This window comes from Malania oleifera, chromosome 2 (genome assembly GCF_029873635.1).
Source record: "Malania oleifera isolate guangnan ecotype guangnan chromosome 2, ASM2987363v1, whole genome shotgun sequence".
NCBI classification, from domain to species: Eukaryota; Viridiplantae; Streptophyta; class Magnoliopsida; order Santalales; family Ximeniaceae; genus Malania; species Malania oleifera.
In genome coordinates, this window is record NC_080418.1 from 109,343,907 (window position 1) to 109,360,878 (window position 16,972).

The 16,972-nt window shown below is 37.4% G+C and overlaps 1 protein-coding gene across 1 annotated transcript; it reads right to left on the minus strand.

Annotated features, from left to right (window-relative positions):
- Positions 1-179: 179 nt before the first annotated feature.
- Positions 180-16,544, minus strand: LOC131148625 (nucleobase-ascorbate transporter 1). Its single transcript, XM_058098461.1, has 14 exons — positions 16,247-16,544; positions 13,178-13,275; positions 12,574-12,750; positions 12,048-12,148; positions 11,883-11,958; positions 11,293-11,352; positions 11,017-11,204; positions 10,841-10,937; positions 3,117-3,203; positions 1,962-2,020; positions 1,767-1,858; positions 1,360-1,437; positions 850-1,007; positions 180-702 (listed from the first exon to the last, which is right to left on the minus strand). The coding sequence occupies exons 1-14, from the start codon at positions 16,320-16,322 to the stop codon at positions 490-492; spliced, it is 1,560 nt and encodes a 519-aa protein (XP_057954444.1). The 5' UTR covers positions 16,323-16,544; the 3' UTR covers positions 180-489.
- Positions 16,545-16,972: the final 428 nt, after the last annotated feature.

The following is a 16,972-nucleotide window of genomic DNA, read 5'->3' on the forward strand; positions in this document are numbered from 1 at the left end:
CCAGAAGTTTTTCAGTAGTATTAATATAAATATAGGTTAGGAAGATGAATAAAAAACCAAAGCTATGAATCAGGAGCCGTGGCAGCACACGAGAAGAGACTGCACTGTTCCCGCAGCCGCCCTTCTCCTCGCTTGTATGGGAAATGAGAATCAAACATGATAGCCCGTGACACCAAGCATTTTCCAAACTAAAAAGAAGAGCTTAGGAGGGCTTAAATAATAATGAACAGGGAAGGTCCTTACATTTTCTTATTAAATTAGAACCTACAAAGAAGCATAGATCAAGGCTCTACAAACTACCATCCTAAATTGGACCCTGCTACACATGGCCCTCAAAAAAATAGAAGGGATGAACAAGGGAAGATGGGAACAAAACATGGCTTGGACTTTTCAAGATAAGCCCATCTCTACTACATCTTGTTAAATGAATGGTGATATAACAGAAAGGAAAAAGAACTCGTTTGGCTTTGCTGATTTTGCTCAACCTTGCTATGTTGGGGGAAAGAACTTGTTGAGATTGAAGGGCAGCGTGTAGAACTCTTCATTTCTGTTATCTCCTCTAAATGTTCTGAATTTTACCCACCATGGCATCCCTCGATCTTTCTTTGACTTCTCCACCTCAAGTGTGTTATCTAGAACCACTGCAACAATCAAGGCCACTGTTGCTGGTGATGAAAACAGGGTATTCAAGAATGCATTGAACTGCAAATCACCAATATAAGATCAGCAATGAATCATTTGAAAATAATAATATACAGCAGAAAAAGTTATTGTAGGGCTTGTTGTCCTTTAGGAACCTTTCATTACATTTTGGTCAAAAGCAATCCTGTTTACTCAGATGATACTCACCCACCCAGCTTTGGTCCTAACAAGACCATGGTGGCTAGGCCAATATTCATTAAAAAATTGGGGTATTGAGATCCCAAGGAAAAGCGAAAGTCCAGTGATGAAAAGGTTTCTCATAGAATTCATGTTTGTGAACTGCAGTAATGAGAGACCAACTGATGCTGCAAAACAGGAAACCAAGTGAAGGCAATTTAACAAAAAGAAAAAAAACAAGACATGCAGCTAAATGTTAAGGTCATGCCAGCCAGAGCGCTCAGCCCAGCAGGGGTGGTAAAATGAGCCAAGGCTGGAAAACACTGATGACTGGGCTCATAAAAAACCTGACTCCTGCCAAGTGTGGTTGTTTTACGTTTTTTTTTTTTTTGTCCCATGTCAAGAATATGTTCAAAATTCAAATCCTGCTCATGTTCAGGTTCTTCCGGTTATAAGCTGACTCAAGCTCCCACCGAGGGTGGTTTGTTGTATCCTATCATTTAATTGGGGGAAAAAAAAAACAGAGAGCTAAAGGCATACCCACAAGGCCAAAGAGAACACAATACAATGCAGCAAATATGGGGAAAGGTATAGATGCGAAAACAGCTCCAAATTTTCCTGCCATCAAATAAGAAAGACAACAAATTATACACGGGCTACACGTAAGGCAGAAGAGAACACAATACAATGCAGCAAATATGGGGAAAGGTATAGATGTAAAAACAGCTTCATATTTTCCTGCCATCAAATAGGAAAGATTAAACAAATCATACGCAGGCCAACTCAATGGACATTTGGGAAGACATCAGAAAACCAGCTAATCACATGCCATTCCAGGGGAAACAGGTAGAGGGTGGGGGGAGCATGAATTATATTGCTGCCTGGGCAAACATTTACTCATGAATCATGATGTAGTGAACAGGCCATTATGAAATTTGAATGCTGACCTAAGGTTGAGAAGAATATCATGAAGCCAGCAGAAATTTGAACAACTCTGCGACTCCCTACTCGGGTCAGTCCAAGGAGTCCCACATTTTCCCTAAAACACATGATGATTATCTCTGTCAAGCAGTTTCTATAACATAGAGAGAAAACACAACCACCAGCCAGCAGCCCTGGCACATCTAATTTTGAGTTCTTACACAGATACAGTAGAACCGGTCCCAGTTCCAAAAAGGCCATCAAGCAAAATCCCAATCCCCTGCCAAAGTGAAACCAATATTAATATTTTTTTTCTCAGGTTTGGGGGTAGGAGGGTGAAGAAGATGACATGTGTAAAATAAAAACAACTTAGGTAGGACAATGTTAGTATGCAAATTGCTTGCAAGTGTGGATTTGGTTAAAAAAAATTCTAAAAATGTAGCACCAAAAGGACACTCAAAAATTACATTTCAATAGAAGTTAAAGATTGGACATTTTTTTTTTCAATTTCGAACTGAGATATCCTGGCATTCTAAACCTTTCAGCTCATTTTGAAAACTTCCTTCACTGAAAGTACTCCAGAAATTAAATATTTTAAGATTCATAGGTCCATATTTTTCAGATTTAGTAATATTAATGATACTATAACTTTATAATATATCATCCTTAAAAACCAATTAATTACTTTGGAATATTGTGTAATATCAAACGGTTAGAAATCTTTTTCCCAACTAATTTTAATAAATGTTGATGAAAAAAATTATAGTAATTTCCTTGAGTTATGTGTTTTACATTGTCAAAAATGAGGCCTTACACAGGACTTGTTAGTATAAATACATTCAGATGCAGGAACAAGATTAACAATTTTCAGAATCACATAGTTGTTTGGGGCCCATTGAGTGTGTCGCCAAACTTTACCTGCAATGAGATTGCAGAGAAATAAAACCATTTTTAGTATTTTTACTCTTACTACTAAGATACACACATATATTTTTTCCTATCACAAATGCTGATTATATAAGGCACTTTTTGTAACAACCGGGATAACATGTCTACAACCATTAAGTTTTGTTCCATTCAGCATCATTCCTCATTTTCTCTTCATCTATCTGATGTACCACTAAAATAGGGTACAAAATAACACCTATATATATAAGGAATGAGCCACTTTTCTCTACAATCTAGAGATTTTAGAGTAACTGATTATTCAACAACATATTCTGGCAGGAGGTTCTGCGTTCAATCACCACACCTCCCAGAAAACTAGAAATATCCATGCATTTGCTAACTCAAAGGACTAGATGAGCGGGGGAGTGTGTGTGGAAAAAAGTAATAACCACAAGTTTTAGAGTAACCAGTTGTTCCACGAGACTCACCTGCCAGCCAATGCCCCGACTCAACACATAAGCAGGAGGTGGAGTTGCAATTGCTAGCCGAGAAGCTGCCTTGTACGCGCCAGTTGACTGCACATAGATATTATAATTAAAAACCATTTCAGTCAGAGAGAGCTTATCCATGAATATATATTTGTTCCAAGAAGTAGGTGTGTCATTTTCAGCCTGTGGCACATCCCTGGCATAAAAGCATTACAAAGCATGTAAGATAATTCACTGACTTTTGGCTTAGAGTCTAGCATTATTATGTTCAATGATACAGATATGGGAATAAAAAAATATCAGATATATGCAGACCCATCAAGCTGTTCTGATTTGCAGAGGAAAATTAACTGTAAATTTAAAACTTCCATCCAATTTAGATAAGTGATTTCAAAATATAAAAATTCTAAAAATAGTTTATTTTAACCAAACTTCACAAAGACATTATATTTATAACTCCAAGCTTTTCCCTGCAAGTTGACAAAGCTGAATATGCTTGAGAACCCAGAAGGTTTGTTGGATAAGATCTCCTTGGCCAAATCTCCAGGAGTCAAGGTTTGTTGCACAAGATCTAAGCATCTGACGTTTGACTAATTCTTAGATGTCCAAACGAAAACTATCAATGTCAGGTTTGTTGGACAAGATCTAACCTTTTGCAGGATAGTTAGAAGTCAAAAAAAAATAATAAATAAAATTAAAAAATAAAAAACTTTGGTTAAACTTTGGAATAAAATTGTCTATTGCTTTCATACTATTTACAGAGATGGAAATCCACATATATTGAAACCTATATTTGGACATGCAAAGATTATGGCTAGAATAAGGGGTGGCCCTTAAAACTAGGGGTTTACATTCAAGGATCATCCCTATAATCTTTCTAATTGATTCCAATGACAGCTCACGCCAACACTCCCCCTCAAGTTGGTGCATACAAATCTCTTATGCCCAACTTGTCAAGTGAGTTGTAGAATATCTTGCTGCATACTGCCTTTGTAAGTATGTCTGCTAACTGGTCTTCAGACTTCACGAATGGAAAACGAATTACTTTGGCTTCAAGATTTTGTTTGATGAAATGTCGATCTACCTCCACATGTTTTGTGCGATTATGCTAGACAGGGTTGTGAGAAATATTAATAGTTGCCGTATTGTCTCAAAACAGATCCATCTCAGAACTAGGAGCAAAGCCGATTTTTGTCAATGGTCTCCTTAGCCAAAGGAGCTCACAGAGACCCTTAGTCATTCCACGGAATTCGGCTTTTGCACTTGATAATGCCACTATCTTTTGTTTCTTACTTCTCCATGTAACCAGATTCCCTCCAACAAACATGAAATAACCTGGACTTTCTGTCCAAGATATTCCCTGCCCAAACTACATCAGTATATCCTTCAACCCTTAGATGATTATTCTTTGAAAACATAAGTGCTTTTTCCAGGAGATGACTTTTAAGTATCGAAAGATCCTGATCACTGCATCCACCTCAGATAGTAGATCAAGTATATATTTTCGTTGGGAGAGAAATATACCTTGCTTTGATCTAGCCACTTCAATTCCCAGAAAATATTCAAGTCCTCCCAAATTCTTCATCTCAAATTCAGTCGCCAACTACTTTTGGAGTTTCAAAATTTCTTCTAAATCATTTCTTGTAATAATCATGTCAGCTACATTAATTATCAGAGTCGTTACCTTGCCCAATTGATGCTTTAGGAAGAGCGTATGGCCTGAATTGCTTTGTTGAAAGCCATATTTCTTCATTGCCAAGCTAAATCGCCCAAACCATGCTTGAGGTGATTGCTTCAATTCATACAGTGCTTGTTGTAATTTGCATACAACCTCAGTCGTTGAGGTTGATTTATACCGTTCAACCAATCCATCTGCCTTGTATTTGATGGAGAACACCCATTTTCACCATGAAGAAAGACACTCTTTACATCAAATTGGTGCAGTAGCCAATCAAGGCTTGCTGCTAGAGATAGCAAAACTCTAACTATATTCAACTTGGCCATTGGTGAGTTAGTTTCTTGATAGTCCACACCATATGTTTGCATATAGACCTTTGCCACCAGCCTTGCTCTATACCGTTCAACCGATCCATCTGCCTTGTGTTTGATGGAGAACACCCATTTTCACCCCACTGTCCTTTTTCCTCTAGACAACAACACAAGAGCTCATGTTTTGTTCTTCAATAATGCCTCCATCTTTTACTTTATAGCTTGGGTCCAAATTAGGTCTGTTAGAGCTTCCTGAACACTAGCGGGAACATGGCACAAGGAAATTTGTGCGCAAATGTTTTTAGGGGTTTGAATAGTCTCTTGATAGATACATAATTGGCAATCGGATACTTTGACCTTCGTTTCTCAATTTCTGAGAGTACCTATTTGGCGGCTTTCCACGATAATGCCTGAAAGGTAAGATATAACCAGCAGAGGTATCCATATCATTATTAGTCGAAGGTGCAATGGGAGAGTTTACCTCAAGGATATTCTCAGGAGATGGCTCTTCAGGAATTGAGGAGTGGGGGGATTCACGTTTAGCTTCAGGTGGTGTATATGTCGCTCTTAGAGTTATGTCATCCTCCAGAGATGCATCTGGAGTTTTATCAGGTTCCCCATTGACCACCACATTAATGTCATTAAACCCCTTCCAGTCAAATCTTAACCAATTATGTTCTTCAGCTTGGATCTCCCACTAAAAAGAAGACTTGGATACCGAGGGGGAGTAGAACGTGTTGAATTCCAGAAACGTTACATCCATAGTTACATAGGTGCGCTTGGTGGTCAGATCATAGCAATAGTATCCTTTTTTATGCAAGACATACCCCAAGAAAAGACACCGAACAGCACAGGGATCAAGTTTAGTGTGTTGGTTCTTGTGGAGATGTACAAAGGCTATACATCCAAAGATCCGAGGAGGAATCATCAATACGGTGGGCAAAGATACATAAGTTGAAAGGGCCCGTAGGGGTGTCTTAAAACCCAATACTTTGGATGGCATATGGTTAAGGAGGTGTACGACTGTAGCAACAACATCAGCCTAGAGCCTGTTGAGCACATTTGCACCAAGCAAGAGAGCACAGGCATTTTCAAGTATATGTCGGTTTTTCTGTTCAACAACATCATTTTGCTAAGGAGTCTACGAGCAAGAGGTTTCATGAATAACTTCATGGTGTTGGAAATAATCATGGAAGGATACATAAGTTGAAAGGGCCTGTAGGGGTGTCTTAAAACCCAATACTTTGGATGGCATATGGTTAAGGAGGTGTACGGCTGTAGCAACAACATCAGCCTAGTGCCTGTTGGGCACGTGGGCACCAAGCAAGGGAGCACGAGCATTTTCAAGTATATGTCGATTTTTTCGTTCAACAACACCATTTTGCTAAGGAGTCTACGAGCAAGAGGTTTCATGAATAACTTCATGGTGTTGGAAATAATCATGGAACCCCTGATTAACAAATTCACCACCATTATCGGATCTGAGAATCTATATCTTAGCTGAAAATTGAGTTTGAACCATTACATGAAATGATTTGAACACACTCAATACCTCACACTCAATGCCTCAACTTTATGTTTCAGCAAGTATGGTCAAGACATGCATATACAATCAATCAACAAATATTACAAACCAACGATTCCTAGATGTGGTAGAAACAGGAGAGGACCCCACACATCAAAATGAATTAAAGCAAATGGAACATCACTTTTATTCATACTCAATGGATAAGTAACTCGATGAATTTAAGCAAGGATGCAAGTATCACACTTGACGTCAATAGTTGGTATATGTGAAAATAAATCAAGAAACAAATGTTGCATATAACCAAACGACAGATGTCCCAACCAACGATGTAAAAGCCAAATCTGTCCCTTGGTACCATTCGGATGATACATGTGATGTGCTCGTTCCACACTGAAATCATCCATGTAGTATAATCCCCTCCTAGTACCACGCCCAATAATCTCCTTGGTGAGAATATCCTAAAGAATACAAAAGGTAGGATAAATGAGCACAACACAATTTAAGTCTGTTGTTACTTGGTTGATAGAGAATAACTTATGAGATAGAGAGGGAGCCAATAAAGTATTAGATAATGTGAGAGAAGGTGACAAAGTCATAGTGCCAGCCTCGGTGACCAAAGAAACAACTCCATTGGCATTAGCAGCAATGCTAGTGCATTGCGGTGGAGAAGTGTGTGAGAAATCATTGGCGTCGAACATCATGTGGTCGGCAGCCCCAGAGTCAAGTATCCAAGTACCACTGTCAGCATCTTGATGAGAACTAAATAAAACAATACCAGAATTACTTGAATCCGAGAGAGATAACAACACTCACTAGGAAGGTTCGAAAGGCAGTGTAAAGGAGAGAGATGACTTTGCAGTGGCCACAGTAGCCTTCCCCATTCCTCTATCAATTCTTGCGGCGTCACGGCATTTCCAAAACTGGAGTTTGTTCCACCAATTGGGATACCAATGTAGCTTGAAACAAGTATCACGAATATGCTTCAAATTTCGACAGTGAGTACATTTGGTTTCATCAGATAATGGCTTGGAGGACGCCCCGAATTTCCCACTGCCCAATGAAAGAAATCTTGTAGAGGAAGATGCTATTTTTCCTACTTTGAAACCCTTAGAAGCCAAAACTGCTCCTGGGGTGTCATTGGTTCCGCCGTTAATAATAACAATTTGCCAGATTGCTTGTCGGCGAACATGACCATAAGCTTGTTTGATGGTAGGGAATGGATGCATCTGTAGCACATCACCTCGAATCTTGTCTAGTCGATCATCAAGCCCATTCTAAGAAGACGTACACTCGGTCTTCCTATAGAAGGTTATAGTGTTTAATATCGACCCCAAAAATAATATGCATGGAAGTGTAAAAAATAAATAAATAATTAAAAAAATTAAATTAAAAATTATAATTAATTAAATAATATAATATAATATAATAACATATACATATATATATATATATATGTATATATATATATGAATCTTCAGGAAGTATCCTAAAGATTCAATTCAGTTCAAATCGAATTGAATCCCCCCCTCTCTGTTCAGTCCCTCTCTCTCTCAGGCACGGTCTCGCCTCTCTCTCTCTCTCTCTCTCTCTCTCTCAATTTCTCTTCCATTTCTCAGCAGAATTGAAGAACGGACACCATTTCCGGGTCCCAGCTCTGGTTTGCAACAATTTAATTGAGGAAATTTTGTTGATGGCACGCCGTAGGCATCACTCGAGGGCTAATAGTGTAAGTGGACTAGATTATATCAGAATTTAGTTTAAAATATATTCTTGATTTAAATTGATTATGCGAATTCAAGTATTTCCATATGCCTAAGCTAAATTATACTGCGGGAATTTAATTATATCGAGTTTTCTGATTATATTGGTATTAAATTAAATAGGTGGATTATTATACTTTTTCCCTGGTAATTTATTATATTATAATTAATATGCAAATTGTGTGGCATGAGTTTATTTTATTTTATTGCATATTTGAGTAAGTTAGGGATTTTTGTGGTATATTTATTATGTGTTTTATAGTGAATTTTACGGTGTTTTATTTATTATGTGTTTGATTGGGAAAATGATCAAATTATTATACTGTTTAATTGCATAAATTGTATTATATGTTTTAAGAATCCTGATGGCCGCAACTACAGATGAATATTAGTGCAGCCACGGTGTTGTGAAAATGTTGGCAGGGGATAGTGGATTTGGCCTAGGGTATGAGTATGAGTATGAATATGAGAAAGAGTAAGAATGTGATAGGCAAATCCCACTTACAAACATGATATTTGAGTTAGTCTGGTTGGTTAGTCGACTGGCTAAGTCTAGTCTTCGGACCGCACAACCCAGTCATGGGAATAAACATGACCTGCATAGGCCAAAAGGAGTTCTTTTATACATAATATTTTGGAGAAGAGTTCATATATTTAATTATATATGCAACCTACGGATTATAAATGCAGTTTTTATTAAAGTAAAATTATTAAATGTATTTTTATACTGTCAAGCTCATTTTAACCACACTCTGATAATAATCTAGTTCATACTTACTGAGAGGTGTCTCACCCAATTATTTTCATATATTTCAGATGCCCTGAAGAGTCTAGCCAAAATCAGAGTAGTGTAGCGAAAGCGTGGGTGGGATAGTAAGAATTATTTAGAATAGATATTAAACTAGTTGTGTTTTTAATGTATTTGAAATTTTGGGGTTGTTAATTTTGATATTGGAGATATCGTTGTAATAAAGGTAATTCATACTCTGGTATAAATATATTTGGACATCTTCCGCTACGTAAAATTTGGGATTGGTATCAGAGCAAATTTTTGGGTTACTATAGGTAGGACACTCCATCGGATACAGACGATAGAAAGCGATCTCACGCCACTAACCTTGGAGGTTGTTGTAATATTTTTCAAGAGAACCTCCAGCTTATCGCAAACAGGTTACACGACGCCGGAGCTCGTAGACTTGCGAAGTGTCATTGCCATCAAAATATGCCGTCGCAATCGAGTCCCAAATCTGCTTTGCCATGGGAAATCGAATAAAATTCCCAATCAAAGAGGAGTCCATACAATTAATCAACCAACCCTTGACGATAGCGTTTTCTGTGCACCATTTTTGAAAGGATGCAGGCGTCGAAGGAGGTTTGGGAAAGTCTGCATTAATATATCCCAGCTTGTCTTTGCCAGAGATATACATCTCGACAACTTGAGACCAAAGAGCATAGTTGGTGCCATCCAACTTGATGTCGATCGGTGCAACAGAATTCTCGATGGTCTGGGTCGGGGTTTGAACTATGGTAGAAACTTCTATCATTCGGGTGGTTAGTTCTGTGAGAATGATGTGGATTCAAGGTTCACCAGAGTTGCCGAGGTCACCGATGTCCTCCATTGGTGTTGATGGGAAAAGGAGAATGAGACGGTTGAGAAGGATGCAGATGCTGAGAGGGTAAGAAAGAGAAGCGGATAACGAGGTTAAGGGACTCACCAGTTCAAGGCTCAGGATTTAAACACGACGGCACACTTTGTACTAACCAGCAGCATGACTTACGGAGGTGACAGGTGTCAGCAGTGGCAGAGCGCGAGGGCTTGGGTTTCTTTTTGTTGTCGACAGAAAGAAAATCTAAGAGGGCTGTGTTGGCAGCCACCCATGGTGTCAAAGGTCGGGGATAACCGAGAGCTACTGATCTATTGGCTCTGATACCATGTTAAACTTTGGAAAAAAAAAATTGTCTATTGCTTTCATACTGTAAACAGAGATGGAAATCCACATATATAGAAGATAATTGAAACCTATATTTGGATATACAAAGATTATGGCTAGAATAAGGGGTGACCCTTAAAACAGGGGACTTACATTCAAGACTCATCCCTATAATCTTTCTAATTGATTCTAATGACAGCTCACACCAACATCTTTTAGATAAACACTAGCTAGTCTGGAAATGGAATTACATGATACATTGAACTTAGAAAATCGATAACCAAGTTAATTTGTGGACAACTGGACATTTCAAATGTATTAGGTCCATGTTACAGTGCATAAGAAAATCAAAGGAACTGTCAGATTAAGCTGTCTCAGATTCAGCATAAGAGCTAGCTGGTCACCTTTAGCTAGAGCAATTTTCAAATGTTCATCTCAAGAGATGTTAAGAATGCAACTGATGCAATTCCAGATTCACAGCCATGTGTAAAGCAGGCCAGAAAATCAAAATAATACCTCAACCATTGAAACAAGAACTGCAGACATCATGGCAAATGCATGCCCCGCTGCAAATGTAGGGGGACCCCACTGCAGAGGATATGGAAACTTGAACCTGAAGAAAATACATCAAATGGAATTTAAAAGCCGGCACAGAAACAGCGTTAAAAAGAGAGAAATGCTCCTACATATACCATGGGGCTGTGGATATAAGATTTGCTCGGTCTGTGCGGCAACTGAGTTGAGTTTTATTGGGTTTGTCTCTATAGGCTCCACTACCAGTCAAGATCAGGGAATAAATCCAAATGATTGCGATAGAGATCAGTACAGGAAACCGTTCAAAAATGGGTACATCCCTCAATGGTCTCACATTCTTGAGATACTGTATTCACAACCAACACATGTTCAATTCAGGAAAAACAGTAATGCAGAATAACACAATACTCCATTTGTTGTATTAACTCACTTACTTGTGATAATACAACGACCAACATCAGCATCGGAATCCCAATTTCTACACAGTTCCCCAACTGCAGTACAAAGATTGCTACAATAAAATCACAGAAACTATGCAGAGAATGAGAAGAAATTATGCACCGAAAAAGGAATATGCAGTTTCAAGTTAAGAACCAAGCATGGTGGATAATAAAGGCACCCAATTCAAATGATCCAATGAAGTTTTGAGACTTTGTTCTGAGATCATTTTTTGCATTTAAAATTTAAATAGAACAATTTTACAGAGTATTGAAAAAGTAATTTATTAAGCTCTTTCCCCCCCCCCCCCCCAAACAAACAAATTATCAAAATTTCCAAAAATGTCAAAATTTTCTTAGAGGCTAAGACAGTAACCTAGAATTAAAATTTCTGAACCATGTGGGAAGATGTATTTAAAATTCTGACAATTATAAAATATGCTATGTTAAATTAACAATTTATGATATCATAAAAATGGCTGTTGGTCACATGATGGATCATATGCTGTCAAATGGAAGGACCCAACTTTATAGACAACCTTGTGAAGATTGTAAAAGGCTATAAGCCCTCTAATAGCAATACCTACCGCAGGAAATCCTCGTTGAAACAAACCCAATCCAACTAATCCAACAACAGGTGCCATACCAAGAGGACTGAAAAACCTGTGAAAAGGGCCCATAGACTAAGAATACTATCATCAACAACAGGTAGCAACATTGCCTCATTAAACAATGGGATGTTAGCAATATACCGTGAAAAGAGACCCCAAACTTGGCTGTAACCCAGAATTATTTGTATGCTTGCAGCTATAATCAGAGCTCCCTGGATGGCTCGCATTGTTTGTATAAATCTCTGCAAGCCAATTACATGTGGAGATATCTTTTAATGGATCATAAAAGAAAACTTTCAAGTTACAACCTCTGATGCCTGTGAAGGGAAAATGCATAGATATTGTGAGACTCAGATTAATATTGATCATGGGTTGTAACTTATGGTCACAGGTTTAAGAAAAATGGGATAACACATGGAATGAAACAGCTAATTTTCTTAACTACACTAAATATATTGTTTTTACAACGTTTAGCACAGCTTAGAATGAACCCATTTGTTTCAACATACAATTTAATGAAAGTTGTTTCGTAGGTCTGGCAAATGATCTCATATTATTGTTTTTCTTTTCTAACTCTGATAAATATCAGAACATCAAGAAGGCGTATGAGGCAAGTGGTTCCCAATATATCAGGTGTAGAAGAGGCTGTGAGAAGAGGGACACTTACTTCATGAGGTTCAGAAATTCGCTGTAGTGATGAGTCGCCTATGATATAAGCTATGGGGATGACATAGGCAAAGGAGCCCCCTACAACAGCCGGCAACCTGGTTCCAAAAAGTGCTTGAAGAAGGGTGTTAATGCCAGCCACAAACAGCAGAGTTTGTATTACTCGTGCCTTGTCACCCTGGTTAAGAGCAAGAAACTGGTCAAAATAAAATGAAAATAAAATAGAGGAAAATTTAAGTCCAGTAAGCCATATATGATCAATCATAACAACCATTCTAGCAAACAAGATATTCTAGACCAAAAGTGAACCATATACATTGACCACAACTGCCCAATTCACAGTTTCTTTCTGGACAAAGGGGACAATGCTTGTGGTCATTGGACAACAACTTCTAAATCAGTAGAATTTTGACCTAGGAAATCTCATAAGTGGGACATCAAAGGTTGAAATTTCCCTTCATATTCCCACCAGGATGTTAGTACAACACTTGCCTGCAAATGCAGACTTCCTGAACTAGATGAACTTCACAGGATATATATATTATATACATATATATTTGAGGCTTAGAAGGAAAGAATAACAATATGATGGAACATCTGCTTACATCATTTCCACCCATTGCTGGGACAAGCAATGAAGGGATCATTACACTTGTGCCAAGCATCAAAATGTAGTTTTGAAATGCTAATAGAACAGTTTCAGCTGCAAGAAAAAAGCTTTATCATATAATGAACATGAGAAATTAAAATGTCATTACGATGCAAACAGAAACAGGCCTGCCGATGACAAATTCTGGAAGCAGCCACAGCAATTATTCTTTAAAAAAATGAACAAGCTATTTTTTTTTTTTTTTATTACAAAAGAAATTTATCAAGAAAAAGAAAGAAAAGAGTTACAACCTAAATAGAGAACAAGAAGTCTTCAAAGAATAAATAAAAAGAAAAGAAAATTGGAAAATAAAAAAAAATCTAGCACAAACAAATTCAAAAAGCCTTTCCTCAACCCCTTCCCAACATAACTTTAGAACCAATTGATTAATTTTCTACCTTAATTTTGGTTTTTAGAATGTCTATTCATAGGAATGAAATGAAATGGAATGAAGCAGTGATAGGAAAAAAATATTATGGATGTAATAATTTAGAACAAAAAAAGTCGTTAATGCAAAAGTTTGCGTTATCCCATCCAACATGGAAATGGATAGAAATATACATTCCCGTATGAAATTTGGAAATAGGTATGCTGGTACCTCTTTGTCTATTCCATGTTAGATCAATAAAAAAATTTTGCATTATCATGGCTTTAAGATGACAAACACATTTTATTTCATAAACTATCAAATCCTTACACTCTGAACATTATATTTTTAGTAATTGCCATTCTACAAACCAAATGTAACATAAGTCCCTCATTTTGCTTTTCCCACCATCCAATCTAAATCAAACAAGATATCAGAAGAAGCAATTCTTATTTTCAACAGTGCATGAAAACCTTTTAAAAAAAATTGAATAAGAAATTGATGTCTTCTAACATTCTAACCATGAATTGTGTTCATAAAACAAATGCAGCAAATGAATTTTAATTTGAGATATTAACATAAAACCTAAGTTCTTCTCAGCATCTTAGGTGTGTGATGCCACTGCTTTTCCTCGTGCATGTTTTAAAGAAATCAATCGAAGGCAATTTCCTCAATCCTCAATAGAGATTACTGCTATTCTCTGGCTCTATTCATTCCCAAATATATCTTTCACCACCTTTTCATCCTATTCTAATCTCTACCCAACTGCTCCACTTGGATCATGATGTTTCTCTTCATAATAAAAAAATCTTGTTTCTATTCTTAGCACCTTGAGATTTAGAGAATTTTAATTTGAGGTATTAACATAAAACCTAAGTTCTTCTCAGCATCTTAGGGGTGTGATGCCACTGCTTTTCCTCGTGCATGTTTTAATGAAATCAATCGAAGGCAATTTCCTCAATCCTCAATAGAGATTACTGCTATTCTCTGGCTCTATTCATTCCCAAATATATCTTTCACCACCTTTTCATCCTATTCTAATCTCTACCCAACTGCTCCACTTGGATCATGATGTTTCTCTTCATAATAAAAAAATCTTGATTCTATTCTTAGCACCTTGAGATTTAGAGTATTCTACCAATGGACATCCCCCTAGTCTAGGTGTAAACAGCAACAACACCCTGAAATCTAGTGTACTTAATAGGTAAGAATGAAAAGGACAACAAACTAACCATCAAGCCAATGAATGTAAATGCATCATACAAAATAAATAAATAAATAAAGATGATCCAAAGTCTTTGAGCCTTAGACAAGAGAACAAGCATAAGATTGGGGCTGCAGCGCATAGACATGCACCCAAGCACACAGACAGATACATTATGCCAAATTATCAAACCAGAATAGCATCTAAGGACCATTTATGTATCTGAAGATCATGTAAACACTTAAAAAAATTATTTCAAATAATGCTCAATAAACTCTTTTCTCACCAAGTCCAGAATAAACTTTTAGGCATCCTATAAAAAATAAACAAACAAAGTCCATCTTCTATTTGGAGAAACATCCTTCCATGATTTTTGAAGTTACTGCATTCACTTGCCAACACCCAACTGTCATGACTGTGCTAAAAAGAAAAAAAAATAAATAATAATAAACAAACAAATAAATAAATAAACAAAAACAACAACGACGACAACAACAAGATCACTGCATTAAGTGAGAAGAAAAATGACTCTCTTAAAGAAAAAAAAAATGAGACATTGACTCATAATCGGCATATTCATTAACAAGCTCACAATATTTCCAAATTAATGCCCGTATAGAGAAATCAATTGACTCTCATTGCAATGTCCCCCACTCCCTCACCCCCACTCTTCCTTTTTTAGGAACTAATAGTACAACATACCATAAATACTACAACTTATAAGACTGCAGAAGAGTTCTAGTAAATGCCGCACAATGCATGATACAACTACTGATACACCAAATCATAAGCTTCTCCCACAAGGCACCCATTATATATGATCATAGAAACAGCATTTCTCATCAATCCGTTTATTATACCGCTGACAAGGGAGAAGTTTGCTTCCACGCACAAGGAAAGGGTTGCAGCCATAAATAGGCCTCATAGACCCTGCACTGTCCGCTAGCACTTTCTATGGTGGACGAAACGAAAATTTATACGAGAAAAAAAAAAAAAAAGAGAGAGAAGGAAAACAGAGCGTACAAAATTTTTTTTTCCTACCATTTCTCAGCAACCAAACAGAGCGCGAATGAAAAAGAAAGCGGCGTGGCCCACTTACCCAAGTTAACAAAAACAAAAAAGGTATCACATTATAAATTTCGGCATCAAATTTTCACTTTTCCCATTAACCCACTCACAATCAACCTCCATATTTAAAGATGAAAAAACAAAAAACGAAACGAAAAAAAAGCCATTTTTCTTCAGATAATGAGAGAGTTATCTTTCACTTCTATTAAGTTTGTAAACCCAGAGTCCCTCAGCTTCTAGCTTGCCCGAAGACATCGATAAGCTTGCAAACGATTAGAGCAAACTCTTTAACTCTTTCCACGTACACGCACAAGCTAACTACTCATTTCCCTTAAAGGATGCCTTCATATAAAATAAAATAGAACAAATCCCAAGTAAGAGAATACCCCAAGGTGGGTTGGAGTCTATGCAGTACTCAAGGTCTTGAAGCTGTTCCATGGGAGGGAAGCTTATGTCTGCCATTGTTGAAACTCGAACAACTGAGAGAGAGAGAGAGAGAGAGAGAGAGAGAGAGAGAGAGAGAATCAGAGAAGAAGAGGAAGGAGAAGGAGGGAGAACAAAGTAGAGTACAGATAAAAAGAAGAGAAAAGTTGGAAAAAGAGGAGAAAAGAAATATGCGAAGGAGGGAGGGGGGGAGAGAGAGACAGAGACAGAGACAGAGAGGAAGCACCTGCAACAAGCTCCCCTGATGAGTGACCAGCGACATAAGCCTGTTTTGAGTGGGCACTTAATTTCTTATCAGCCTACCCCTCCTTCGGCCATTAAGTACGAAACTGCCATTGGGACCCACCGTTCCAAAACGGTCAAATAAATCACCAACAAGAAATCCACCTGGAGAGCGGAGACTCCGTCTGGAAATTTGAAACTATGGATTCCAAAATTTGCGAGGAAACTACGGGGTGCCCCTCCCAACAGGAATTGTGCCTCTCATTTTCTCTTTCTCTTTTTCTTTTTCTTTTTCTTTTTTTAAAAATTTTATATATATATATATATATATATATATATGTCTACTGCAGTGGTGTGTTTGGATCCGCGGCTGAGAGATTTATTTATGTGCATACTTTAATTTTGTAATTCAATTATCAAAAGATATAAGAGAATCAAATTCTACT

Excerpts from the sequence above, each read along its gene's own strand:
- LOC131148625 (XM_058098461.1), bottom strand. The coding sequence starts at position 16,322 with ATGGCAGACATAAGCTTCCCTCCCATGGAACAGCTTCAAGACCTTGAG. Across the intron at positions 13,276-16,246 it reads AGACTCCAACCCACCTTGGG|CTGAAACTGTTCTATTAGCA; the intron begins GTATTCTCTTAC and ends TTTTTCTTGCAG. Across the intron at positions 2,021-3,116 it reads GTCGGGGCATTGGCTGGCAG|GGGATTGGGATTTTGCTTGA; the intron begins GTGAGTCTCGTG and ends TCACTTTGGCAG.